At 57.1% G+C, this 27858-nt stretch overlaps 1 protein-coding gene and 1 long non-coding RNA gene across 4 annotated transcripts; one reads left to right on the top strand and one right to left on the bottom strand.

The window, feature by feature from the left end:
• Window positions 1–65: 65 nt before the first annotated feature.
• Window positions 66–27828, bottom strand: LRRC8A (leucine rich repeat containing 8 VRAC subunit A). Of its 3 annotated transcripts, none has more exons than XM_082695872.1 (4): window positions 27716–27828; window positions 24413–24519; window positions 7050–9214; window positions 66–1996 (listed from the first exon to the last, which is right to left on the bottom strand). In XM_082695872.1, exons 3-4 carry the CDS (start codon window positions 9204–9206, stop codon window positions 1721–1723), a joined length of 2433 nt encoding a protein of 810 aa, XP_082551998.1. In that variant the 5' UTR covers window positions 9207–9214; window positions 24413–24519; window positions 27716–27828; the 3' UTR covers window positions 66–1720. The 3 variants fall into 3 exon arrangements, with proteins under 3 accessions (XP_082551998.1, XP_082551999.1, XP_082552000.1); XM_082695873.1 differs by lacking the exon at window positions 27716–27828 and adding an exon at window positions 25842–27437; XM_082695874.1 differs by lacking the exon at window positions 24413–24519 and having other exon boundaries at window positions 27716–27826.
• On the top strand, window positions 10382–23026 carry LOC309846627. The gene is made up of 4 exons (XR_014302016.1): window positions 10382–10969; window positions 17531–17785; window positions 18077–18202; window positions 18312–23026. It is a non-coding gene; the product is annotated as an uncharacterized lncRNA (long non-coding RNA).
• Window positions 27829–27858: the final 30 nt, after the last annotated feature.

Genomic DNA, 27858 nt, shown 5'->3' with positions numbered 1-27858 from the left:
GAGTCCAGTGGGACCCAAAGAGCTGAGGGAAGGTTCCCCCCCATGACACGGAGACCTCCAAAGGCTACTTTCTGTTATAGATTTATTTGATATTTGAATGGAGTCTGCAAGTTCAGACCCTCATGTAACGGATTGCTTCATGGTCATCAAAGGCTAGTGTGCATTATTTCTGAGGATTACATCTGCTGACATGACACAGAAACACAAATGGACAGACAAAGGGACATAATCATGAAGACAAGAGACGCTAAAACGTGCCTTAGTGTCCAAGTGATTGATCTAAGGCGGGGCACCCTTCTAATGCAGGGACCCCCGTGGCTTATCTAAAGTGAAGAGGCTTCTTGCCACCAGGCGCCGAGAGGGCGGCGTGTGTATGCCTGGCACCTGGGACAGAAACCGGAACCCAAACCTGGGGAGCCTGCCCCTCCGAGCAGTGACCTACCCCGCCTGCCCCCAACAACCCCGCCTCCCAGGGTCTCTTCTGAAGGACCAGGAGGTGACGGGGCTGACGTTGGCAGCTGAGGCTACGGATGGCACTGGGCAAACTCCTGACACAGCAGGTGGGAAGCAGAGTCCGGGCGGGGCAGCTCCTCCTGGCTCCTTAACACTGACAGGGGACGACGGGGAGCATGGAGCATGGAGCATGGAGCACCGTTCATCCGGGGATTAGCCGACCCGAGTCTCCTCCTTTCTTGGCAGCTCCAGAACATTCCCTTTGGCCAACAGCCACAGACATGAGTGCCTGCCAAGACACATGGAGGAAAAAGAAAACAAGACACCAAAAACAAAACAAAACAAAACAAAATCCCCGCCCTGGGAGAGGAGAGGAACAAACAGAACTCCTGGACCAAGGTCACACCAGACTCAAATACATCCTGTAGCCTGCAGGCCCCCGCAGGGGCCGGGGGGGGGGCACAGGGGGGAAACAGTTCAGTGTCTTGCTGCTCTGCTCAAGAGAAGCTGCCGTCCTGCCCTGAGACCCCAACTCACTGGCCTTCACTGTTTTTTTTTTTTCAGTTGTTTTTTTTTTTTAGTTTTTTTTTTCTTTTTAATACCCAAACCATCAATTTTCAAAGCTTTAAAAAAAAAAGTTCTTTTTTTTTTTCCTTTTTACTTAAAAAAAAAATCTAAAATTTATGAGACAAGCCCCAGGCCTGGCCTTTCCACCTGGTGGCCTGCTGTCCCCTGGGCCACACCGCCAGAACCCAGCCCAGCACCGCTGGGGTGACTATCGCGGCTGGTTCTCCCTGGACCCCTCTGCTCAAGTCTGGGAGGTCCTACCGGTGGCATCACGAAAACAGGAAAAGGGAAACTGCCCACCCTTCCTTACATACTCCCGATCCGAGCTGAACTTTGTCGGGAATGTAGAAGTTACCCGGAGGGAGGGGAGGGGAAGTGCAGAAAAATAAATACCAGAGCTAAGTGGACAGCCCCGGGGATCCGCCTCCCGCAGAGGCGGCCTCCAGAGGGGCGGCCCTGATTGTCCAAATACTGCGCTCGAAGACATAGGTCTCTGATCTCCCCGACAGGCGCCTGCCCTGGGGGACACGAGTCTCAGAAGGAGAGAAGGGGCCAGCCCCTCGGGTCCAGTCCCGGTCCTGGGGCCGCAGCCCGGCCAACGTCCAGCCCCAGGCTCCGGCCCTGACTGAGGCCCGGCTGGTCGTCCCTGGGTCCTGGGCCCTCGCGAACTCCGCGGCTGGTGCTCAGCCGTGTGCGGCGCTCAGGCCTGCTCCTTGTCCGCCCTCCAGAGCCTCTCCTTCACCTCGGGGGGCAGCGTGTTGAACAAGTCCTCCTCCACCACCAGGCCGCTGCGCTTGAGCAGCGGGCACTCGCCCAGCTCCACGGGCAGGCACTCGAGCCGGTTGCCCCGCAGCTCGATCTGGGTCAGGTTGGTCAGCTCGCCCACCCGCGAGGGCAGCGACTGCAGCACGTTGTTGCCCAGGTGCAGGGCCCTCAGCTTCCGGCACTGGAAGAGTTCTGGGGGCAGCGCCTCGATCTGCAAGGGCGGAAGCAGAGAGCCAAAGTGAGGGGTGCAGCTCAGACCTGGGGCCCTGGCTGAGGCGTCTCCCCAGCCCCTCACCCCAGGCACCAGCCACTCCTCTGAAACCCATTTCAGCTCTATGGGCCCCCAGCCGCAGCACCATCTGGCCTAAAGCCCGCCTGACCTCCACCTGGTTCGGAAGTCTTAGCTCTTGTGCTCACTTCCTCCGGGAAGCCTTCCCTGACCTCCTGGGTCACCTAGGGCACTCATGGCCCCCAGTGTCACCGATCCCTCTGCAGCAAAGCTGCTTAATCACCTGTCACTCCTGGCCAGGCTCTGAGAGGGCAGGGCTGGAGCTCCCTAGTTCCCTGCTGTCTCCCAGCGCTTGGCACCCTAAGAAGCAGGTCACGCTGGCCAGCTACTGTCAATCCTGCCCCCTCCTCCACTGCCCAGGGCTCCTTAGGAGCCAGGCTGTGGGGCCTGCTTGGTTTAAGAACGATTTATGAAAGAGAGCAGCACGCTGAAAAAAGTCACATACCCCAGGTGCTGAGAAGTGCGGGGAGCACTCTGATAGGGGTGGGGACCCCAGCCTTGTCACACCTCCCTGTCCTGGGCCTCAGTCCCCTCATGTGTCAAGTCACACCCTGATCATGAGAGCAGGGGGTCCAGTATGGATCATTACGCCCCATGCAGCTTCCTCCCCAGTGGGCTCGCCCTGAGCACTGATACTACTACCTCATCTGCCCATCAGAACCCCCGGTAAATACCACATCAACACTTCCTCTGCTTTCCAGGTCGGGTACCATTTCACCAAGGAGGCCCTAAAGAAGCTAACCTGCCCAGAGGTTCACAGCTGGAACAGGGGGGAGCCAAGCTGGAACCAGGTTCAACAGCTTGGGCTCGTCTATCTGTCCACACTGCTGGCAAAGCAAGGAACAAACAGTCAGGCCCAAGTGGGCCCCTGCTGAGTCTCTGGCACATAGGAAAAGGTCCATAAATGCTGCCTTCTCCCCTGCCCTCTGTGAGGAGTCGGCTATAAACCCGGGTTCTCATTGAACCTATTTGCCAGAACAGTCTCCTTCAGAAGGGCTGGGCAGAACGGATCCCACTCGATCCCGCGTGAGGATGATGGAGAGACTGTTTAATAAGCCCTGGGAGGTGGCTCTGTCACGGTCCCCATTGTCCCGCTGAGGCCTGCAGAGGCGGGGTGTCCAAGAATGCACCGCCACAAAGGTCAGGAGAGGGTGTAAGCAAGCCTTGCTTCCTCTGATTCAGAGCCCGCGCCATGCTCCCATTCTTCCAAATATGGCACTCATTGGCAAGGCCCTTTCCCTCTCTGGACCTTGGTTTCGCCCCTGTAGAACGAGAGGTAGGACGGGCAATGCCTCTCGCCTTCAGTGTTCTGTGGCTGAGGGCCTTTGGGCAGACTTGGATCTTGGGTGACTTATTGTCTGAAAAGAGACCCCGACCTGGGCCTCCAAAAACAGCCATCGTTGTACTGGTCAAGGATGGAGCCAAGGTGGCCTCCAGGTGAGCAGGGCTAAAGGTCAGGGACACGAAGGTGAGAGGGCGTGACAGGAAGTGGGCTCTCGAAGGACAGAGAGGCCTGAGCCTCCCAGAGAGTCCACTCCCCCTCACACACACACAGGGACCCCCGACCCCTGTCTGGTGGCTCAGACAGGGGTCAGGGCAGCATGAAAGGCCTGGCCCATTGAGTGCCACAGCTGGGGTTCACGTGCAAAGCTCCCTCCCTAAAACGCCCCTTCCCCAGCACCCCTGCCCCAACCAGTGAGCTGCCTCCAGGTCCCCCAGAGAAAAGAGAAGGTGCCCCAGTGGCTCAGTGCCTCGCCATAGTCACCCCATCCTTTGGACCTGTCCTTTCCCAAAGGTGTCACTCGGCTGCGGAAGGCTTGGGGTCCTGTCCTCTCCTCCCTCCCAGGGACCTTGATGGCTCCCCCCTCAGCACTAAGTAGCCCCAGATTCCCCTAGTCTTTGAAAAAAGAGACAATATTCTCCTCCCCCATCCCGAGGAACCACGTGGAAGAAAACGCTGTCTCTCTTCAGCTGATCCAGCTTCTGCCCCTGTCCACCCCTGAAACCACATGGCCAGAGTCACCAACAGTCCCTCCTAATCCACTGGACCCAAATCCGTCCCTCAGCCGACCGCCCCACGTGCTGGAAGCCCACGCGCTTGAGCCAGACTCCTCTCTCCTGCCATCCTCTCCCCGCAGTGAGCTCGACAAGGACACCTCTTCCTCCAGGAGCCCCGGCAGGGACAGAGAGGACTCCCTGAGCTGCAAGCTGACCCAACATGGTCCCTTGGATGTCCCAGGGGCCCCAGACCCCCAACATGGGACATACACTCTCCTCTCGGAAAACCAGTGGTGACCCCTCCTGCATCCTGTTTCAACGACCCATCTTCCCAGGCAGCCAAGTGAGAAACCCCTAGTCCCTCAGACCTCTCCCTGTCTCCCTCGTCCAATCCAGCCCTATCCTGCGGATTCTCCCACCAAAATCTCTCCACCCAGGGCAGCCTCTGTCAGTCAAGGCCTCACCCCCCTACCCTGCCCACCAATGGCACCACCAGGGTTCTCTGCCAGCTCGACTTCTCCGTCGTGCCCTTCAAACCCAACGCCTCCCACTGCAGCAAGAACAATCTCTCCCAATTATCAGTCAGCTCGTTTCTTCATCTACTTGGAGAATTTGGTGAACATTTGCTCTGTGTCAGGCACTGAATGAAAGAGCCAAGATCCACGTCACCAGACGAGGGCAACAAAGATCGCATGGAAACAAGAGGGAAGAACAGGACGCCTTCCGGCCCTGACCTCAGGGGAAAGTCCAGATTCCAGGGGCTGCTAGCTCACCGAGCCCCACCCCCCAACCCCCGCCCCGCACTGTCAGGACCTACTGGACTCTCCCTTTCCCCTTCATCTGGCTAACTTCCCCTCGTCCTCGGGGCCACGGGAGATGTCCCTTCCTCCAGGACGTCTGCCTGCCCTAAATCTGGGCTGACACCACCCCTGTGTTTGACCAGGAGCCTCCAGATGGGCAGCCTCCCATACGGCTGGCCTGAAATGGTCACCTTCCTCTACCCTACAAATGCTCGAAAAACATCTGCCAAATCAATGAAAGAATGAATAAATGAATCTGAAGACCACGAGCATCTTTCACGCCTATTCATTGAGTTTAAACCTGGGGAAAGAGTGGCTGAGGCCCGAGCTGGGTCCTGCCTCCCCTCCTGGTCTACCTGAAGCCCCAGGTAGCTCACAAGGGAGGAGGAGAGGGGCTCCAATTTAAAAGGATGGGCCTGACAAGCACCAGCCCAAGTGAACTTTTCCCCTACTAAGGCCTCTGGCATTCCAGGAGCGGGACAGGATGTGATTAAGCAGTGAGCAGGGGATCTCCTTCCTCGGGACAGCGTGCCTGTCTCTAGCTCCTTTCCTGAGGGGTGACCTCAGCCGAAAGGCCTGATGTGACCTCAAGGTCCTGCTAGGGGTGAAGAGCCAGGGGTAGGGGACGGAACTGCGAGCCAGGCTGGACGCCTGATGGGTCCTCCACCTGGAAGGGGGGCCCAGCAAGCCCCGGGGGGGCCACACAGAGCCAGTGCAGGGCCCGTGGGCCACCAGGACATAGGAGGCAGGTTACAAAGGGTCCTGAGGTGCCTTAGTCGGGCCCAACTCCAGGGGCAATCCGGCCCCCACAGTATGCTCTGGGAAGCCCTTAAAGAAGGGGCTGGGATCTGTCTGGTGCTCCCCACATGTGGCTTCCCTCCAGGAGTCCAATTTTTCTGATTCACGGCCTGTCCCAGGCCCTGGGGGCAGATGCTCCCACGTGAAGCAATCTGGGATCTGACCTCGGTCCTTGGACACTCACTAAGTCAGAATCTGGGGGAGGAAGAGAGAGTTTGTGACTCTTTCTCGGATACATGGACAAGTCAGGGTGGTTAGCAGTAAGGGAGGCTTAGGGAAGAGGGGAGGGAGGCCCAGACCCTCCAATCTGAGGGACACTGGAGGAAGTGCGTCCTTTCCTGGGGCCGGGTGGGCGGGGATTTCAGGTCCCACCTGCCCCTGCTGCTTGAGGCTGCTGGAGAGAGGTGCTGCCCAGAGCACGGTGCCCCTGGCTGCGAGGGAAGGAGGCGCAGAGGCGGTATCGGAACCAGGTCTCCACAGTCCCCACCCCGGGCTTTGGAATCCCACCACCACTTGCCTCACCATGTCCCACCCTGAAAGTAGAAAACGGGAACAGGTCACTCTTCACACAGATCCCCAGGACGGGTGGGCAGGCGGTGATCCCTCCTTGGCTGCGGCTTTATTAGCCCCACAGGGGCCAGGCCACAAAGCCACAGGAGCACCCAGCCCTCAACCCCACCCGCCTGCCTCTGAGAAGGGGCCCGTGGGTGTGGGGGCTTCCCTGGCCAGGCAAGGGGCTGGAACACACAGTTTCCTGGGCGTCTCCAGGGCGTGGCCTCCCATACGGCTGGCCTGAAATGGTTTGCACAATTTCCTCTCCAGAAAGGCGGGTGGTGACAAGCAGAGGGAGAAGGGTGTGTCGGTGGGGGGGTGGCGAGAGCTGCAGAGACCACCCGGCTCCGCCTCAGTGAGCACCAGGGACCCACGGTTCCTGTGCCCCACGGGCCCAGGGCGGCCCCTCAGCTCCCGATGTGGTCTAGAACAGGCTCCAGGCTAAGCCTCACCTCCCACAACCCAACCCTTGGATCTCTTGTCCCTGCACATCCCTGCCTACGAGAAATCTGCCCCAGGTCACCTCGGCAGGGACAGACCACCATCCCTCCCAGCAAAAGGATTCTGCAACATCCTGTGGCAGAGACAGCCCCCTGGCAGCCCAGTGATCCCGAGTCAGGAGATCCAGGGGAGGAGTAGGGGATGGCCCTGGAATCTGTCAACCAGCCCCTCCCGGGTGGTTCTGGGAACCACATGTGAGGACCTGCCCCAGCGAGGAGCATCTGACCATCCCGACCAGTCGGAGATTCCCAGCTTCGGGAGCAAACGCCTCCCCACCACACGCCCCCACCAGCCCGGGGCGCTGCAGCCGGTGGGCCCGCACTCACCCGGTTGGCCGTGACGGCCAGGTTCTGGAGGTTCTGCAGGAGGCCGATGTCAGCGGGGAGGAAGGTCAGGTTGTTGTGGCTGAGGTCCAGGTAGCGCAGCTTGCGGCAGTAGAAGAGCTGGGTGGGGATCTTCTCGATCTTGTTGCGGTTCAGGTAGAGGCGCTCGAGGTTGGTGAGGTTGCCGATCTGGATGGGGATGTAGGCGATGTGGTTGTACCAGAGCTTAAGGCAGGTGAGGCGGTGCAGGTGCTGGAAGCTGATGATCTCCTCGATGGTCTTGAGGTTGTTGTCCTTGAGGTCGATCTCCTGCAGGTTGTGGAGGCTGAAGATGGAGTGCGGGATCCGCTCCAGGTCGCAGCGGATCAGCTCGAGCTCGGTCAGGTTGACCATCTTCTTGAGGCTGTTGAGCACGATGAGCTTGGTGCCCTCGTTGCTGACGGACAGCTTCTGCAGGTGCGCGCCCACGTCGGTGACCACCTGCGGCAGTTTGCTCAGGTTGCTCTTGAGCCGCAGCACCTTCAGGCGCTTGAGCTCGCGCAGCCCGTCGATGACGATGTAGCGGTTGTTCTCGGCGCTGAGGTTGCCCGTCAGGTGCAGCTCCTCCAGGGTCTTCAGGCTGTAGATCCACAGCGGGATCTCCTTGATGTCCGTGAACTTGATGTGCAGGGCCCGCAGGTTCTCGCGCAGGAAGGCCAGGGCGGGCGCCTCGATCTTGGCCGCCGTGTGGTACAGCCAGAGCTCCTGGAGCCCCGTGAGCTGCGCGATGCTAGGCGGGATGGTCACGTCCGGGATCAGCTCCAGCTTCAGCACCTCCAGCTCCACCAGGTCGAACACGGTGTCGGGGATGCCGCTGAGCATGAACAGGTGCAGCTCCAGCTTGTCCTGCGCGTTCTTGGTGAGCCGCTGGCGCAGCTTCTCCAGAGTCCACTCGTTGTTGAGGTTCAGCTGGCGCAGCTTGTTCTCGCTCACCTCCGACAGGAAGACGGCGAAGCGCTTCGAGTAGAGCGGGTCGTACTGATCGATGAGGTGCAGCATGAAGGCGAAGTCGTTCTTGACGTCAGGGATGTCGCTGTAGCTGCTCTCCTCACGGATGGACTCGAACGAGTACTTCTTGAGGGAGCGCCGCAGCATCCACCCGAGCGTGTACATGCAGACGAGGCCGTAGAAGATGACCAGGCTGATGTAGAAGGACGCCAGGATCTTGAAGAGCGTGGCCAGGGGGTGGGCGCAGCGGTAGGTGCGGTAGCCCGTCAGGCTCTCGAGGTCCACGGTGCAGTCCACGTCGAACTTGATGTTGTGCACGTAGTAGACGGTGTAGCAGATGATGAGGACGAACTTGATCACCTTGATGATGGTCTGCCGCATGTACAGGCGGTACACGATGTCCCCCTCCTCCACATGGGTACGGAACTTCTTCACCTTCTCGAAGAGCGCCTTGGCCTGCTCCCCCTCCTTCTTGTCCAGCACGCCTGTCTCCGAGCGGTCCACGATGCCCTGCTCGATCCGGGACTTGGTCCGCTGCAGCATGGGCACGGTGGCCTCCACGTCCTCGCTGACCGTCGACGACTTCTTGTCCATGGAGCCGTTCATCTTGCTGAAGGCCGGCTTCGGGTCACTCTCTTCCACCACCGTCTCGGACAGGGCCCGCGTGGTCCAGGGCGAGTCGAAGCACTTGAGCAGGATGGACACGAAGTGCTCCAGCTTCGAGCTGGTGCGCGGGAACTTGAACCAGAAGTTACTACAGGCCAGGAAGATGAGCGTGTGCAGAAGCACCAGGTAGGGGAAGTACTTGGCGAACCAGTGCAGGCGGTTCTCGTAGCAGACGGCGTCCACGTAGTTGTACTGGTGCCGGTCCAAGTCGTACCTGATGCCTGTGGGGCCCGTGCCGGGGGTCGGCAGCACGGTGGCGTTGGGGTAGCTGGGCTCCGGGCCCGGGGCTGCCCAGCCCCGGAATGAGTCATTGCAGGAGTCCTTGGTGACCCACTTACAAGGCAGGCAGATCATCTTGTCCTGGGTGACCTGGAGCGTGCCCCCGAAGACCGCAATCATCAGCATGACGATGGAGATGTAGTCAGTGAACACGTCCCACCACGGCTTCAGGATCCGGTATGCTGGCTGCGTGTCCGCAAAATAGCGGAGCTCTGTCACTGGAATCATGGTTCAATCTGAAAAGGACCCATAGGAGGGGGTTAACCAGGGTGGCCCGGCCGTCTGGGACCCTGGAGTTGACACACCCACTGTCCAAAATTTCACCTGGTGTCTAGCTGGGAGACGTCACAGCCTTGCCACTCACATGGGGGCGCACCGATCGGCCTCTCTCCAGAAGCCATCTGGTCACCAGGTAGCTGGGAAACCACCACCAGAGAAGGCAGGCCGCTTCCCCATTTAACAGACATGAAGATTGAGCACTGACACAGGAGCTGTGCCGACAGATTGCTAATGTGGCCTCCCCAGGGTTCCAGCGGGAGCCATCGGGAATTCCTGTCCAGAGTCCATCCTATTAATGATCAGACTGACCAGAGGGGCTTGTTGAACTCTCTCAGTTTGCTTGGAACCCGGTGCCATGATGCTGCCCCAGTGACCGGAAGAGGTTCCCTCTAAGTGTTGGAAATCTAAACGTACAAGAGGGGACTTGATGTGAACTCACTTTTGTAAAACAAATGGGGATGTTTAAAAAACTCTGCAAGGGTTCATGTAATTATGTCCATATAGGATCTGAGGGGAGAGACACAGACACACAGACACACACAGAGACACACACACACACACACGCACACACAGGCACACTCACACATGCGCATGCATGATAGGGGGTGGGGCCAAGCAGAGAAAGGACAAGAAAACAAGACTGGTCTCCGCCCCACACTAGATGACGTCACATGCATGATTATTACCTCGGCTCTGTGCATCTACATGTATATAAGGAACTAAGCTCAGGGAAGTAAAGTCACCTGCCCAACATCATTGTACTGCTCCTGGCAGAGGTAAGACCAAGCCCAGGGCTGTCCCTCCACCTCCCCACCTGGGTCTTCATTGCTTCACAGGCCCCCTGTCCACCTGCCTATGCCAAGAGCACCAAGAGATCACGCCCCAGAGTCCAGCTTCCCTGTCCCCTGGGATTCCTAGAGAACTCAGGTCACGACTGGGCCAGCAGACACCACCACCCGCCCTGGGCCACCAGCTCCAGCCCAGAGGTCAGCCTTCCCAGGGAGGCCAGGATTCCCAGGCCAGGGTGAATGGCCACCCCACAGGAAGGCCCAGGCCGCTAATGACCGGCTGGCTCCTCGTCCCACCTACACTCCTGGGAAGGGGGCACTCCAGGGGCGGGCCCGCTGAGTCATACAGCTGGCCTTCAGCTGAAAGACACTTGGACACTTGTCCCTCCCTTCCCAGTTCCCCAAGTCCACATCCAAGCAGGCACCCAAAGGCTGGGGACAGGAAAGGAGGAGGGGCCAAGGCAGAAGGCCTGAGGGCATGTAACAGCCTGCCCCTGGAGTGTCCAGAAAGAGACTACCCACCCCGGCAGGACGCCAGACGCTGGGGGCGGTGCAGGTTATGACCAGGCAGGATGTGGCTGCCGCCTCGCCGTTAGGGAGAATGGGTGTGCCAGCCTCCCAGCGAGGATACCCAGCCTCCCCGTGAGGAGTTGCCTCTGGGCCCCTGCTGTCCCGGGGCTTTCCTTGCATAGGTCATCTCTTGACTTCCAAGGTAGACACTGTTCACTGTTCCGTTTAAGGTGAGGGAATGGGAGGCTGAGAGAGAGGAAGCCGCCCCATTGGTTCCCTTCTGGCATGCCTGGCTCTTCCCCTCCTCTAGCCCCAAACACCCAAGCACACCCTGAACTGGCCACCGGCCCTTGGCTCAGCCCTCCGGGGACAAAAGAAGTGACCAAGGTGTGTCCACGCCTCAGGGACCTCTTGGTGAGCGTGTGGGCAGCAGTGGGAGAGGCAGGGGAGTGTCCACACTGAACCTGCGAGCCTGCAACAGGGCAAGGGGCCGTCGTGGCTACAGCCACCTCCCGCAGAGAAAGGCTTCCTAGAGGGTCAGGGGAGCAGAGCCAGGGGCCCTGGCTTGGAAAGCAGAGCCGGGGGTCCAGTGCAGGACCAGCCTCATGGGGGTGGGGGGTGGGGGTGGCCTGTTCAGAGGGTGGGGTCACCCTCTGGCTCTGCTGTGCTTCCTTGCCACCAACTCACTGTGGAATTCTGGACAAGTCACAGTACTCGGCTCCCCTCCCCCACTACCCCACAGGGTTTTGGGAGAACACTGGAAAGAAGATACAGGAGCCAAACCCCAGGCCTTAGTCCCCAGGGATGCCAGGGAAGGGGCTCCTGCTCCAAGACCAGGCCCCCAAGAAGAAACAGCTAGGAGGCTGGGCAGCCTGCTCTCCAGTAGCCCTTGCTGAGGGCGTGGGGGAAGTCGGGGCCAACAAGGCTGACCTGGGATCTGCCGGCCTTGGCCTTGCTGCAGGGCCTGGGGAGGCCCTGGCTGGCTCCTGCCCTCAGGTTCTGCACAGACACCTCCAGCGCTGCTGAGTAGCGCCCCTGGAATGTCACACTCGGCTGTGCTTAGCGCAGACTGGGGCAGGTGGGCCAAGGTGCCCACCGTCATGCTCCTCTGGGGCAGAAGTCCTTGGGAGAAAGCGGGCGCTCAGCAAAATCAGCCCATCTCAAGAGAGGGCCACAAGGGCGTCGGGACAGGGCAGGGTCTGGGTGTGGCGGGGAGGCAGGGCAGCAGTGAGTTTCAGGGGGATGTGGGCAGGGCTATGCATCCGGCAGGCAGGAAGCCGAGGCAGGGGCTTCTGGCTCTACCAGCTCCACCCAGCCCAGAGGGCCCTGGGGAAGGAAATAGATCCCCTAGGCAGGGATCTCCCTGCAGGGACCGGCCCCAGGAGCCAGTGACTCAAGGGCACTAAACACCCAATGGGAGGGGTGGGATTGCGGGTGGGGCAGCTGCCATTCCCAGACTGAAGACTCCCCGCCAAGTCTAGGGCGTGCTCTGGCACCTTTTTTTTTTTTTTTTTTAAAGTCAGCTCTACACCCAACCTGCTGAATTCACAATCCGGAGATCGAGGGGAAAGTGGTGCTCTACGGACAAAGCCAGCCAGGCACCCCCGCCCATTTTTTTCTCAAGATTGTTTTATTCTGAAATATATACATAGGATAAAATTTATCCCTTTAACCTTTTTTTAGGTCTATGATTTAGTGTCGCTGAATACACTTCCACGGTGCAGCCGTTGCCACCACGGGTCTCCCGAATGCTTCCACCTGGCTGAACTAAAATCCTGTCCCCAACTAAACTCTAGCTCCACAGTTCTCCTTCCCCAATCCGTGGCCACCACCATTCTACTTGTTTTTTGTCTTTTTTTTTTTTTTTTTTTCCTTGAGAATGAGAGAGAGAAATGCGGTGGGGGACAGAGGGAGCTGGGTAGAGACAGAGTCTTAAGCAGGCTCCACGCCTGGTGTGGAGCCAGATGCAGGACTTGATCTCATGACCCTGAAATCAGGACCTGAGCCGAAATCAAGAGGCAGATGCTTAACCCACTAAGCCACCCAGGCACCCCTCTACTTTCTGTCTCTATAAAATTGACTGGCCTGGGTACTTCATAGAGGTAGAATCGTAACAGTGTTTGTCTCGTGATGTCTGGCTTATCTTGGGTAATAGAACACCCTCAACATTCATCCATGTTTTGGCATGGACGTCGGAATTCCCTTTCTCTTCTTTTTTTAAAAAATATTTTATTTACTTATTTGACAGAGAGATAGAGAGAACACAAGTAAGCAGACTGGCAGGCAGAGGGAGAAGGAGAAGCAGGCTCTCCGTTGAGCAAGGAGCCTGATGTGGGGCTCGATCCCAGGACCCTGGAATCATGACCTGAGCGGAAGGCAGCTGCTTAACCAACTGAGCCACCCTGGCGCCCCTTCCCTTCCTTTTCAAGGCTGAAATATTCTCTATAACCATTTTACAGACAGGGAAAAACTGAGGCTGAGAGAAAAGCCATGTCCCCAACTTCACCCCACCTGTAAGTGACAGAGGCCACCTTCAAAGACAGATCCACAGGGGAGCCCGGGCATGCAGGGCCTCCAGGGGGCCACAGTGGCAGGGCAGCTCCCACATAGCAGCTGCCCTGGAACAGGGCTGGTCTGGTCGGGAGAGTACCACAGGGAAATGGGGCAGATCCAAGAAGTGGGGATTTTCCTTCCCAGTTACAGAAAGAACCCTTTCCAGGCCACTTCAGGCAGCTAGTGTGTTCACCCCCTCCCCGCACTGAGCCCTCCCTAAACGGTATTATGGCGTCCTAGCAGGGGTGTGGAACAGCTTCCCTCCCAGGGCCTCTTTCCCGGCCCTGAAGGGAGCAGAGACTCTGTTGTGGATGTGACCACATGACCACATTTTGTAAAAGGTGGTCAAGGTACACAGAGGCATGTGATCCCAGACCTGGGCCCATCGTGGACGCCTTCCTTCCAACTGCATCCCACCCTGAGGTCTGCCCGCGAGACTTGGTTCCAGAGCTGCCGATGCCAGCAGACACCCCCTTGTCCTGGTCACTCCTGCCTCTCACTGGCATGGAGGGAATGACGTGTCCAGGAGTCAGGACTCCTTCCCTAGAAGGTGGCACACTGGTCTCCCTGTCCATAAACTGGGGGGTGGGAACAGATGCCCCACCAAGTTCTCAGGACTATCAGAAGTCACAGAAATGAGGATTTCCAAACTGCCTGTGTGTGGCCCCCGGGTCAGGAGGAGAGCAAGCCCCGAGCTACGTGGTGTGAGCTCAGTGCTAGAGGGACAGCAGGGCCAGCTGGGGCTCCGGCCTGGATATTGGAGTGACCCTGGGCAGGTGTCTTCATGTCTCTGAGCCTTAGCAACCCCTGATTTGAGGAAGGGGGCTGAATCACATGCGGGCCTGACCCCCCAGACCAACCCTAACTTCAACAGACAGTCAGGGGTAATTGAAAAGTGCCCAGAACAGAAGCAGAAAGGAAGGAACCGGAAGAAGGAGAGCCGCCCGCAGGCCTCGCAGACGCCAGGCAGACACGCGGGTAGGCGGGGCCTGGCCCGAGAAGGGCAGTGAGCACCTCCTGCCACTAGAACGCAATGTGGCCTTTTCAATGGACCAAGGAGCTCTGTCTGTAAGGCTACTGAGGAAACAAGTGAGATCTACAAATATAAATAAATATAGTCCCATAAGCCCTTGACCAAAGTCCCTGCACTGTGGGGAGGACTGCCCTCTCAGAGTGGGAATAAGAAACAGAATGGAAGGCTGGGGTGCCCGGGTGGCTCAGTGGGTGAAAACCTCTGCCTTCAGCTCAGGTCGTGATCCCAGGGTTCTGGGATTGAGCCTCGCATTGCATAGGGCTCTCTGCTCAGCAGGGAGCCTGCCTCCCCCCCCCCCCCCCCCCCCCGCCACACTCCTGCCTGCCTCTCTGCCTATTTGTGAACTCTGTTTGTCAAATAAATAAATAAAATCTTTTTAAAAAAAGGAAATAGGGGGGGCGCCTGGGTGGCTCAGCAGGTTAAGCCTCTGCCTTCGGCTCCGGTCATGGTCCCAGGATCCTGGGATCGAGCCCCGCACTGGGCTCCTTGCTCAGCAGGCAGTCTGCTTCTCCCTTTCCCACCTCCCTTGCTTGTGATCTCTCTCTCTCTCAAAGTTCTCTTTCTCTCTCAAATAAATAAATAAGATCTTGGAAGGAAGGAAAGCAGAGAGAGGGAGAAAGAAAGAAAAAAGAGGAAGGAAGGAAGGAAAGAAAAGAGAGAGAGGCTGGCCCTCAAGTATGGTGATCAGGTGTTCTTTTAAAGCCCTGAGAGGGCAGTTCAGGGAGGACAATGGGGAATTGGGTCAGATCAGGTCAGGTCTCTGCCATAAGAGGAGGGGGGTGTGGAAAGGATCCTGAAGAGAGGACAAAGACGAACAAGTTAAACTCAGGTGGCTGAGAAAAGACAAAAAGGCAATTTGCCTTGCTGTCCTCTGAGTTCTGGTCCGGCTACTTCTCCTTCTTCCAGAACAGAGGCCTCACTCTGAGCCAGAGACTGGGCCCTCCTAGAAGTCGGGGATCAACATCACCACTGAGATGGGAGACCTCTGGCTGCACCCAGGAAAAGCTCAGGAGGCAGTGGCCAAGAGGCCACCGAGAGGGACTGGGGAGGATAGGAGTCCCGCAGGGCAGCGGCCACTCCCGATTCATCTGGGTCCCTTAGGTAGAGCCCAGAATACTGTGGAGAGATCTGCTGAATTGGGCAGAGCCCGGGAAGGAGGCAGTGGGAGGGAGGCGGCCATTGTCTGGGACAGCTTCTAGCACAAGAATCAGTTACGGGAATGTTCATCCCGGCATTATTCATGCCCTAGGAAAACTGGAAACCACTCAGATGCCCATTATGAGCTGACTGGTTAAATACTTATTAAGTGATCAGACGATAGAAAACTATGAAATAATGAAAACACGTTAGAGCAAGACACCTGATGGTGAGAGGAAAACTGTCTGGAGTATGTTAATGCTGACGTAGGTAACAGGGGAGCCTGGGTGGCTCAGTCGGTTGAGTATCTGACTCTTGATTTCGGTTCAGGTCATGATCTCCGAGTAGTGAGATCGAGCCCCATGTTGGGCTCTGCAGTCAGCACTGAATCTGCTTGAGATTCTCTGTCTCTCTCTCCCTGTCCCTCCCTCTGCTCATGCGTTCTCTCTCTCTCTCACAAATAAAATCTTAAAAAAAAAAAAAAGAATACAACAATTTGGAAGAACAAGGTGGGAGAACACTTTCTACAAAGCTACAGGCATTCAGCCAGTGGGGTGCTGACGAAGGGATAGATGGGCGGACCACAGGAACAGAAGAGCAAGCCTAGAAACAGACCCCGAAATGTCGGGAAACTGATTTGACAGTGTTGGCTTTGTGGATCGGGGTTAAGAGCGGGCATCCAGGAACGGATCCGGCTCTCAGCTACTCGTGTGCAAAAGGCATAGCCTCATCCACTTCCTTATATGAAAATGAATTCCAATGAACTGAAGACCTAAGCCAAAACCTGAAAATGTTTAAAGAAAGAGCTAAAAGATCAACTTAGGACGGGAAAGGTTTTCCCATCACAAAGAGGCATCCTTCATCCTTATAGGAGAAGGCTGATATCTTGGTTACATTAAGTTAAAACGTATGCACACTGAAGAACGTTATAAGTAAAAAGAACCCACAGACTTGTTAGAGATCTTTGCAATGTGCATAACTTCAAAGGATTACTATCACGGATAAATACAGAACTCCTACAAACCCAAGAAAGAGACAATCCGATAGAAAGAAACGGCAAAATACAGAAATAGGGCATCTGGGCAGCTCAGTCAGTTAAGCATCTGACTCTTGATTTCGGCTCAGGTCATGATCTCCGGGGCGTGAGATCCGGCCTGGAGTCGGGCTCCGCACTCAGCAGGGAATCGGCTTGAGGTTCTCTCCCTCCCTCCCTCCCCCTCCCCCCCACAACCTACCGTGAGTTCATGCACACACACGCGTGCACGTGCACGCTCTCTCTCTCTCTAAAGTAAATAAATCTTGAAAAAAAATGAATAGACAACTCATAAGAAAAAATGCAAATGGCAATTAATATATGAAATTAATTCCTAACCTCGTTACTAATCAGGGAATGCAATCAGAGGCCATTTCACTACCCTGTGACTGGCAAAAATGCTGAATTCCCCCCTGAGATTAGGAAGCACACATCCTACAATGTAGCCACTTCTCTCCTAGTTCGAGATCTCAGAGAATCAGGGAACCGCTTTACACACACATGGAGTCATGGACAAAAATGCTCACTGAGGTGTTGTTCCTAACGGCCGCAAGTCAGCAGCCACCTATCCATCAACAGGAGGAAGGATAAATCATCATCCTCATACACTGGAATGCTAAAGCAGTGAATTAATAATCTATACCTGCACGTACCAACAAGAACAGACCTCAAAAACAAACCTCAGCCAAAAAACACGCTACAGACTAATTCCTTACGGGTTACACAAGAGTTTCTATACCGTATGTACCCTAGTACATCTACAGAAGCGTGCACAGAGAGGCCCCGGATCAAGATAATGATTTCAGGGGCACCTGGGTGGCTTGGTCGTTAGGCGTCTGCCTTGATCTCAGGGCCCTGGGATTGAGCCCCACATCAGCTCCCTGCTCGGCGGGAAGCCTGATTCTTCTTCTCCCCCTCCCCCTGCTTGTGTTCTCTCTCTCTCTCTGTCCAATAAATAAATAAAATCTTAAAAAAAAAAAAAAGATAATAATTTCATCCAGAGAGGGAAGAGAAAGGGATTGGGGAAGATGCTTCATTTGTGTCCCAAATATTTTGAGAAAGAGAGACTATATCTGAAGCAATTCATGAAAAACATGAAGGTCTGACAAAGCTGAGTCCTGGATATGATATTTGCTCTGGTTTCAACCTTTCCTGTGTACTTAGACTACTTCATACAAAATTTACCAAAATAATCACCCGTTTCTACCCCTCCTGGCAGGCCTCCTCTCTGGTCCTCGCACCTGCCAGGCTCAGCGGGAGGCAGCGGGTCTGGACCCATTCAGTGCCAGGGCAGCAAATTCAGCTCCTCCTTCCAACCAGCCTGCTGCTGACCAGAGCGGCAGCACCTGTGGTCTCCGACGATCCTGACCCTGCAGAAGGCAGTCCCACCCCTGCCTGGTGCTGCCCTGCCCCTAGGGAGCTGCCCAAGTCGGGAGGAGGCAGCCAGACCCCTTCCACAGAGCTCACAGCACAGGTGGGGAGACGCTGGGCTGGATCCCTCTGGCGAGGCTGGAGGATTCCTGCCCCGGGGAGGTAGGACGGAGGTCAGAGATGCAACCGGGGGAGTCCCTATCTTTCCCTTGATGACAGGCAGATCTCAGGGAGTGCAAAGAGCATAAGCTTTGGAGCTGCAGAAGACACAGGTTCAAAGCCAGCTCTCGTCTGAAATCCTTCCAAGACCCAGGACCAATTACTAGCCCCAGGCTCCGTTTTCACAACTTTAAAAAAGAGAATAGTGCTCCCTGTCTCATCTCTCTGGATACAGGGACCCAAAATATGTCCAAAGGGATATTACACACAAAAAAAGATGCTATCCAGTAGAGGAAAACATAGATTCCGTGAAAGAAGCCAGTCGCAAAGGACAAATCCTGCAGGAATCCACTTGTATGAGGTAAGCAGGCAAATTCATAAACACCGAAAGTAGCAGGGTACGGCCAGCGGCTGGGGGAGGGGAGGGTGCGGAGCGAGTGTTTACTGGTAGGGCGTTTCCGGTTTGCAAGATGAACACAAATTCTGGAGATCGGTCGGCGGTGGCTGCCCCTGGACATGACGGTGTTAATGCTGCTGAAGGGACACTTAAAAATGGTGAGGACGGTAATGTTCCAGTCACGTGCATCTGACCGCAATTTCATGAAGTTAGGAAAAGAGCAGCATGATCTCATTCTTCTTCGAAAAAAAATTCTATCAGTAACTTATGGCTGTACGCATGGAAAAATCTGGAAAGCTATACATAGAATTGTATATCCTTAAGTCTGTGGGTGGGCAAGATTGGAGAGGGTTGTCTATACGACACACTCTCTTCTATCATTTAAAACTGGAGCTTTTAGGAGTAGGAAAAATATCTGGGGAGAAGAGACCTTCCTCACTGTGTGGTTTCAGAGACTGTAAAAGTTAGTTGACAAGAAGTACCTGCCTTCTACCGTGTTAGGAGAAGGTGAACCCACCCAGCCCGCCCCACCCAGGTGACAGACACGCCACAGGGCACCGTCCTCCCAGTAGAGAAGGAGAGCCCAGGCTGGGTAAGCTCAGACCCTGGGGACAAAAGACCCTTGCTCTGAGCCTCAGTTTCCTTGACTGCAAAATGGGAATATTGCCGAACCGACCTCAGGGGCTTACTGTGACTACTTCAGTGACATAATGTATCCTGCCTGTCGCCCAGAGGAAGGTGCGCTCTGGTCACAGCTCGCCTGCCATCGCAGAAAACCCTCCTGGAGCTCAGTGGGGGAAGACACCCAGGTCGGGGCTGAGCCACAAGGACAGGCACAGGAGCCCTCCAGGACCTGCTCCATCACACAGGCCACATTCAAGAGCCTTGCCAGGCTCAGGGCCCCAGGAAAGGATGGAGGTTGAGAGCTTTCAGACCGCCCCTTAGGGACCCCTCGACATTGTTGATTTCCCTTGAACGCTTCTTCCGGACGGGGAAGAGAGTCAGAGACATGCCCTGCAGCCCACTCCGGCCCAGAGGCAGACCACCCAAGCATGCCCTAGCCCCTGTGTCAGCCTGCAGGCCTTCGGCTTTCACACTCGAGCCAGGGCCAGCGGGCTGGGCTGCGGGGAAACAGGGCACAGAAAGCCTTTTGTTCAAGACCAAACAGAGATGCTGGGCAAGCTTCCCGGGCAAGAGGGGAGGCAGGAGGCCGGCGCTCCTCCTCATACCACACTCGGGAAGGCCGTCTGTCCCTCCGCCGCGCTCCCAGGGAAGGGGGAAGGGCCATTCCCCAGAGGCCTGAGAAGACAGTGGGTCAGCGGCCCTGTCCCGGAAGGGCTCCGGGCCTGTGATTCTCCTCCTCGGTCAGCCCCCCTGGGCCGCCTCTGGTCCCAGAGCCAGGAGTGGGAGGAAAGGTCTCCCCTCGTCATCAGTTGCGCCCAGCCCCCACCCACTCAGGAGCGGGGCACTGCCCTCGAGGCCCCCACACCCACTTGGGGTGAGTCAGCCACGGGCTGGGGGCACTGCCTGGCTTGGCACTCAGCCCGCAGAGAAAGGCACACCCTCACTTCCCGGGAAAGGAAGAGGGGACACAGTCAGGGCAGGAGGCGGAAGGCACAAGTTGTTTCCAAACTGCTCTCACATTTGGGCTGCGCCTCCCCGGCAGGTGTGTCCTCCTGCGATCCTGCCAGGCTGCGGCCTCCCTTTCGGGGCGAAGGGTGACCAGTGAGGGACACCCACCGGGGGCTCCCAAGCCAAGCCCACGGAGCAGCAGGCCAGCTGGAGGCCCGAGCTGCCCCCTCACCCCACCAGGCTGGCTTTAGAGCCCCCAGCTACGGAGACGGGTGACGTGCCAACACTGTGCCCACTGCTTCCTGGCCATAGCTCCCTGTCACTTCACTTGCGGCTGACCTTGGGAAAGTCACCAACTTTCCCTCCCAGGGCTCTGGTTTCCTCATCTGTAAAATGGTTCATAACTTTATAGCGAGGACTGAATGACAGAGTCCGTGGAAAGCTCTGGCCCAGCGCCCGCCGCATATTTAAGACTGCGGTGTTAGCTGCCCTCACTGTCCTGCCAGCTTTCACCGGCGCCTTTACTGAGGAGAGATTAAATGACCCGCCCAAGGCCACAGAGCCAGGAGGTGGTGGGACAGAGCCCCACGGGGCTGACTTTCTATGATACCAATCGGCCTCAAAGGCAAGCAGGCGTCCTGAGCCCTCCCTGAGCATCCAGAAATCCAGAAATGCTTCCTAGAACAAGACCCCCTTTTCCTGAGGAACCAAGCGGTCTGCAGGGAACCCCAGTGGAACACACGCAGATGCCTCTGGTGTCTCAGGGATAGCTCGAAGGAAACTCTAGAAGGGAGCCCCACTCTGCCAAGTCTGGGCCCAGGGGGACAGAGGGGCCTCAGTCGGCTACGAGCACCAGCACCGCATGCCAGGACCGGCTACGGAATGGCGGGCTAGAGCACCCACGGGAGGCTGCAGACACATGTGTGAGACCCCGGGGGACCGGGACCGAGGCCAACCAGTTGCCTGTGGCCCAGCTCTCCGGGCTGGAGGGGGGCCGCTCCCCAGAGATCGAGAAGCAGGGGGCGGAGAGAGGGGGAAAGGCAGGATCCCTGCGTGCCCAGGCGCTGCTCAGCACACCTGTCCACAGTCGACCCTGTCAGAGGGCGTGAGTTTGGCCGCGGCGCCTCTGAGGGCGTCTGGGAATTCTAGAGCCACTTTCCCTCCGGAGAAACATCGCTCCCGGCAGGCTGTACGGCAGCAGTCCATTTAATTTTGAGGTTTTCGGCCCTCAAGAGACAGTTAAACTTAGAACTTGCTACGGGATGCAGTAGGAACGCACTGGGAAAGACAGCAAGGGATGTTGTGGCTGGGAGTAAAAGCCATTCTGGAAACCTCAGTCCCACACAACCTTGAAGAGGGATGGTGAACCCCCCTGCACATATTGGGGAGTCACTAGAACCCCCGGTCCTGAGGGGAGCTTGGCCCTGCTTCTACACCAAGGGCTGATCAGAGGCCGGGACCAGGGCTGAATGCGTCGCCCTCCTTGGCATCTGTAGCCCGCCAGCTTCATGCCCGCCTGGCAGTGTCCTCAAAAGAAAGATTCCTGCCCCCCATCCCATCCCGAGGTCAGACTCTGCAGGTGTTTGCTGAGGGGGCAGGGCAGTCCCGGGGAACCCAGCACTGAAAGCAAGCCCCTGGGCAGCTCGGAAGTGCCCCGGAGCCTGAGAACCTGGAGAAGAAAACCGGAAGGTGGGGTACAAAGAGCCCAGGCTGCCAAGGCAAACATCCGGGTTCAAGTCCCAGCTTTGCCACCCATGCAAGAGCCCTCGTCCCTCCAAGCCTTGGCCTTGAACCTGCAAAAGTGGTGGAACCACATCACAGGGGAGGGCTGCTATGTGTATGCGGTGACCCGGCACAGTGCCCGCCCGGTGCTCAGACCTCGGCCTCGGAGGACGACCGGGAGCACGAAGGCCCTGCTACTAGGAGGAGGGAGGAGGCGGAGAGGCCAGCTCCTGGGGTCAGAAGTGTCTCCAACAAGAAGAAAAAGAGACTGTAGGGAAAGAACAGGAAGAAACACAGGTGAGGAAGACAGGCCAGTGAGCCTGACGAGCCCACCAGGGTCGGACCCTGCCAGACCACAAAGCAGGCGGCCAGACCTGAAACCCCTCCTGTCCCTACAGAGTGTCTTTAGACCCAGGTCACAGGGCAGCCCTCTCCTCACCTGCCCACCCTCCAGATTACAACCCAAAAGGAGGAGCACCTGGGTGGCTCAGTCGGTGAAGCTTCTGCCTTCAGCTCAGGTCATGATCCCGGGGTCCTGGGATCGAGCCCCATGTTAGGCTCCCTGCTTATCTAGGAATCAGCTTCTCCCTCTCTCTCAGCCTCTCCCTCCTCCTGCTCATGCTCTCACTGTCTCTCTCAATGAATAAATTAAAAAACAAAACAAAACAAAAAAAAACAACCTAACCTGAAAGGAGAGGGGTGCACCTGGCTGGCTTAGTTGGTGGTGTGACGCCTGATCTTGGGGTTGTGAGTCCGAGACCCATGCTGGGTGTAGGGATTACTTAAAAATGATATCTTAAGGGGTGCCTGGGTGGCTCAGTAGTTGAGCATCTGCCTTCGGCTCAGGTCACGATCTCAGGGTCCTGGGATTGAGCCCCGCAGGGAGCCCGCTTCTCCCTCTCCCACTACCCCTGCCTCACGTTCCCTCTCCCACTCTCTCTCTCTCTGTCAAATAAATAAAATCTTTAAAGAAAAAACCCACAAAAATCCAAAACCTGAAAAGAGCACTCTGAAGGGACCGAGACGTCCCCAGGGCACTGCCGGAGTAAATGAGCCCAGGCCACACTCAGACAACAGGGCAACTCGTGCGTGTCCCTCCCAACCCCCAACCTAGCCACTGCCCCAGGCGACAGCAGAGACTGAAACCTCCCAGGCCTGCCCATGCTGTTGTCTCCACACTGTCCCTGGCACGGAGGAGGAATTCTGATCTCAGATAAGTAGGACCTGCTGCTTCCTGCTCATCCCTCGCCAGAGAGACCTCGGCTCAGGCCTCCCCTCTCCTCTCCAGGAGGCAGAGTTCCTTAAAACCAACAGGAAACTCCAGCAGGGCAGGGCTGGGGTTTGCTGACCTTGTCCCAATAAACAGGAGAGTCAACAAAATCACACACCAGGCGTTTCCTAACCCCCCCTGTGCTGCTGCTGTAAATGCCCTCACGCGTGGCTCTGAAGCCCAGGGTGGCAAAGAGGGGAGCAGCAGCGCCGTGCGGACGGGACTCACACACAGATCCCCCCTTGCCTGGGAAAGAGGTCCTGGTGGGGGGCCAGGGGGTGGCGGGGGAATGAAATGGAGGCAAACTGCGAAGCAACAGCCCTACGGACACTTGGCGCGGGAAAGGTGAGCGAACGGTAATAGCACACGTGGAACCGCGCGCTCCTCCCCGTCCGTATCTCTGGAGATGGGGATCACGGGAGACTTTCGCTTTCCATGACATCGAAATCAAAACATTATAAAAACATAACAGCAAACGCGCAACTAGGTTGGTAATTACCCCCCCCCCCAAAAGATTCTTATTTCTCTTAAAATCCACGCTAGGGAGGGCCAGGTCTTCCTTAACCAAAACCCAAGGGGACAGGTGGCTGCAGGGAGGTCTCAGGCGCGCAGCAAAGGACTCTGACCTGATTCTGGGATCTGGCTCCAGCCCCACATCCCTCCTTCCTTCCTGAACTCTTGGGCAAGCGGCTCCCCCCCCACCGAACCTCAGTTTCCACAACTGTAAACAAGGGACAAAGGCCGCTGCCTGCACGTCCTCAAATGGCCAGAGAAAATCACCGATAATGGTGGTTTTATAAATTATAAAATGGGCCACCCAATGCCGCTCAGCTTACGGAACGGTCCCGGGACATACTCTGCTAAGTGCCATCCCTCTATCAACACACTGAATCTTGAAAATACCCTACGGCAAGGTAAGGTGCTAAAATTATGGCTGCTTTACAGCTCAGGAAACTGAAGCTCAGAGAGGCAGGGTGACTGGCCCCCCATCACTCACTGAACACTTGACAGAGAAGATTCAAACCCATGTCTGACCACGAAGTCTGGGTCTTTAACCAAGGCACTCTCCTGCCTCTGGGAACTGGTTTCCAAAGTGCAGGCCCAGGAACCCTGGTCCCCAAAGGGGTCCACATGATCAAACAAGTGTGGGGACACACAGTGCGCTGGCTCCCTCTCTGAGGATGTCAAGCTCACTCCACGCGGTCAAGGCTAAGTCCTGCAGCGGGGACAACCTGTTACCCAGGGTTATCAAACCACCACGACCGCAGAAGCTGGTGTTCCATGGAACACACTTCGGGAGACGTGGTCACAAGACGGTCTGGGTAACAGCCCAGACTGACAAGATCTGCGCCGAGAGAGAAAAGAACTGAGGTTCACAACGAGACCTAACAAGGGCATCTCAAGTCCAGCAGCCGTATCTTCCCCCGCCAGCCGCTGAGTGGGGAGAAGGAAGAAGAAGCGTGCTGTCTCCTGCCGCCTTTGCCCTGGATGCCCTGGGTGTACGGTAAGAGCAAAGGACCGCAGAGATGGAGAGAGCGCCCTTTGCCCTCTAAGCTGGGGAAGACGCCTGACTCGGGGCTGGCCTGGAGGGAGAGGGGCCCCATCCTTACCCCGTGGACGACTCTGCTATCTGCGTGCTGGCTGCCGGTGCTGGGGCTGGCCCACGTCTGTCTGGGCAGGGTCTTGGCATTCCTCTCGCTCCATGGAAGCAGCCTCCCTACGAGAAGTAAGAGCTTCCGTCAGCGTTCCCTGCTGGGCTGCCAACGCTCTCTGCGCGCTTGCTCGGTGCCAGGCCCACAGCTGGGCACCCGGGGTGACAAGAGGGAACCAGACAGGCTGCTGGGAGATGCCAAGTTACAGTTACAGTTGGCTTTGGGGAGCTCAGGGCTCTGCTGGGGGCACCAGGCAGCGAGGAGAACGTGGAGGAAGCCCTAGACCGAGACCGGGGAGTGCGGGGGGCGCTCCCTGGACAAGGTGTTGCCCGAACTGACTTCTGAGGAAGAGCAGAAGCGGGAGAAAGAACATCCCAGGCAGAAGCAACAGCACAAGTTTGCCCGGAAGGGAGAGAACATGACATCTAGACAGCGCGGAGTGGTTCAGTCTGAGTAGATCTCAGACCGGAGGAGAAAGGTGGCGAGACAGGAGCCATGGGGGGCGGGGGCTGAATTCAGGCGAAGGCACAGCCTCAGCCCAGACAGATGAGTTCAACTCAAACACAAATTCCAGCTGGCACCTATGAGTCAGGGCGCATTTAGTGAGCACCTACTACACCCCAGGCACTGCTCAGAACCATTCACAAAACTGAAAAGGACAAGTCAGCAGGGTAAGGAGGGAAGTTATGATCAGACCACAGTAGGGGTTGGGGGGCGGGGAGTGTCTAAACATAGCCGGGATGGCGGCTCAGCCACCAGGAAAGGCCAAAGGATAAGCAGGAGTTGAGAGGAAGGAGGGAGTGCAGGTGGGGAGTGCACCAGCGGACACAGGGAACTGAATGGCTCTGGGAGGGACTGTGGAGCCTTTTAACCATGGGTACCAGTGAGCACTTCACGCACCCACTCCATGCCAGGCATCATGCGGGGAGGAAAGAAGCAGAAGACAGTCCTCAGCCTGGAGGAGAGATAGGTCATGTTAACCAGCAAACCCACACAGGGTGACGGCAACCAGCAGAAAAGTACCTAGAATTGTAAAGGCACAGAGGCCTCTGAGCCAGACTCTACCCCCACCCTGTGCTCCTCAAGGATGGGGTCCCCGCTGAGGCTGGACAACCCAGTCACCTGCCCATGGCACAGCCTGAACCAGAACTCAGGCCTTGGGATTCCCGGTCACTGATTGTTCTAGTCCTCCCTCTTCCGGGAAATACACGCTGACCACCGCCAACATATTCACCCAGAGCTAATGCCTCCTTCCTCTGTAATATTTCTATTATTATGCTGGCCACTGTGGCAGTGCTTTCCTGCCTGCCTCTCCTCCCAGACCGCAGCTCAGGAGGCCAGGAACTGTGTTCTCTAGCATCATTCTTGGTCCGGGCCAGGTACTTACTAAAGAATGGCTAAATGGATGAATGAACGAATGAATGATTGAATGACTGAAGGATCCAGGATGGAGAGACGGTGTGCTGGGCTCTAGGACCCTACACCCATCCCATGAGGTCTTAGACCATCAACCTGTGCCTCAGTGTCCTCATGTGAAAATCTGGGATCGCCTCCACTCTCAGGAGAGGGAGTCAGGAACCCGGGTGATCTCTTCCCTCCAGCTCCTGCAGATGAGGTCCGGCCCACGCCAGGCAACAACCCAAGTCCCAGCCACTTCCCCAAGTTCTGACCCAACGGGGCAATTCTCAGGAGTCCCCTCTGTCCAGAAAGGCCACTTGAAGTTTGCAAAGAAAACTGCTTTCTAGTGGGTGTGCCCACAGAATGGAGTACAAAAACACAGCATTGAGTTGGGAGGGGAAGGGGAGTCACAAACATTTCTTGGGCCCCTGCTCTGTATCCTGGAAGGCAGAGAGACATCAGACCAGACCCCAAAGCACCTCTAAGACTGGGAAGACAGGAAGGCAGAGGCCCACCATTCATGCCCCAGCATCTCTCCAGTCCTCCAGCACAAGCCATCTGTCCTTGCCTCCCCTCACAAGCCAGAGGAAGACTTGACCTTCATGAAGGCAATGCCAGTGTGACTGAACCACGGGCACTGCCCAGCCCTCTGAACGAACTCCCACTCCCCCATCCGCTCTGCAGGAAATATGACCAGCAACAGACCACCTCCTCCTCCTCCTGCCCACAGTCTGTCTGTCTGCTGGTCTGTCTTCTCAAAGAGGTTAAAGAAACTCCTAATGGAAAAGATGGGTGAGGCCCATGGGGACCTTTCAGCTCCACCAAATCCCTCCTCCACAATTTAGGCCCAAATTCCCTTTCCCTCACAAGCTCTCTCTCTCCTCACCCTCACACCTCATCCTCCAAAGGCTTCCTGGGACAGAGCCGGGGAAGAAGCATCAGAAGAGCGGGCTCGGCCCCACCCTTCCAGTCAAGTCCTAATCAGAAGAGTGTCGGACACCCCCCAACCATCTCTCCTCCTTTCCAAAAAAGGCAGTCCATAGTTGCATCAGCTGAGCACCAGCCCAGTCTTGGTTCACTCCAGTCCAGACCAAGGGGAAAAAGCAGAAAACAAAAGAAGCAGAATCATCGTGAACCCCAAACATCCTGGCTACGCTTCTTCAGCCTGGGAACCAACTTTGCTGGATCTCCAGTCCGGACCTCATCGGATCCGGCTCTCGGGCCCATACGGATGCACAGAACACGGGCAGGGCCTCAGACCCTGAACCGGTTCCCCCCCCCCCCCGCGAACCCCCGGTGCTGACGAGCCCCAAGATCTTAGCTAGGGATCCGGCCCCCAAGTCAGGGCACGGTTCCCGCCGGATCAAGAGGAGGGAGGGGTCCGAGGGAAGTGGAGGGGGCCAGGAGCCCAGGAGAAGAGAACAGGGGAAACCTTCGAAAACGGAAAAAAAAAAAAAAAAAAAAAGCTGCCAAGGAAAGGTTTCAAGGTGGAACCTCTACGAAGTGGGGAGGGTGTGCGTGTAGGAGTTAGGATCTGGGGGAACCCAAGGGATGACAAGGGGACCTGGGGGAGCCCAGGCGGAAACTCCCGGTATGTAGAGCGCAGGGAGGCACTGGGGTGCCTGGGAGGGGGCTCGCGCGCCGCGGCGCCGGGGAGAGGGTGGGGCCCCGAAGACCCGGAGTACTGGGGAGCCAGGAGGTAGGCCGAACTGAGCTGCCGCGGGAGGCCCCCAGGGAGCCAGCCGCGGCGGGCAGAGCCCCAGCTGCCCGAAGCGCCCGGAGCCGGGCAGCTGGCCGGGGGCGTGCAGGAGTGGGTTTCGAGAAGTGACAGCTCGTGCCCCTTTCCCCGCCCCACCCACTCACCTGGTCCCGCCCGGTCCGGCCGCCGAGTAGGCAGCCCCGCGCCCCCGCCGCTCCGTCCCGCCGCCGGCCGCTGCGCCCCTCCGGCGCCTCCTTTTGTTTGTCCCTCACTGCACCACTCAGCCTCCTCCGCCCCGGAAGTGACG

Source organism: Mustela nivalis (assembly GCF_964662115.1).
Source record: "Mustela nivalis genome assembly, chromosome: 13".
NCBI classification, from domain to species: domain Eukaryota; kingdom Metazoa; phylum Chordata; class Mammalia; order Carnivora; family Mustelidae; genus Mustela; species Mustela nivalis.
Note: the sequence above shows the minus strand (reverse complement) of the source record. Positions and strands in the feature narration are given on the sequence as shown.

Bases quoted from the DNA above. Each gene is read 5' to 3' on its own strand.
- LRRC8A (XM_082695872.1), bottom strand. From the start codon at position 9,206: ATGATTCCAGTGACAGAGCTCCGCTATTTTGCGGACACGCAGCCAGCA. The intron at 1,997-7,049 runs GTGAGTGCGGGC...CCGCCCTTGCAG, and splicing joins TGGCCGTCACGGCCAACCGG to ATCGAGGCGCTGCCCCCAGA.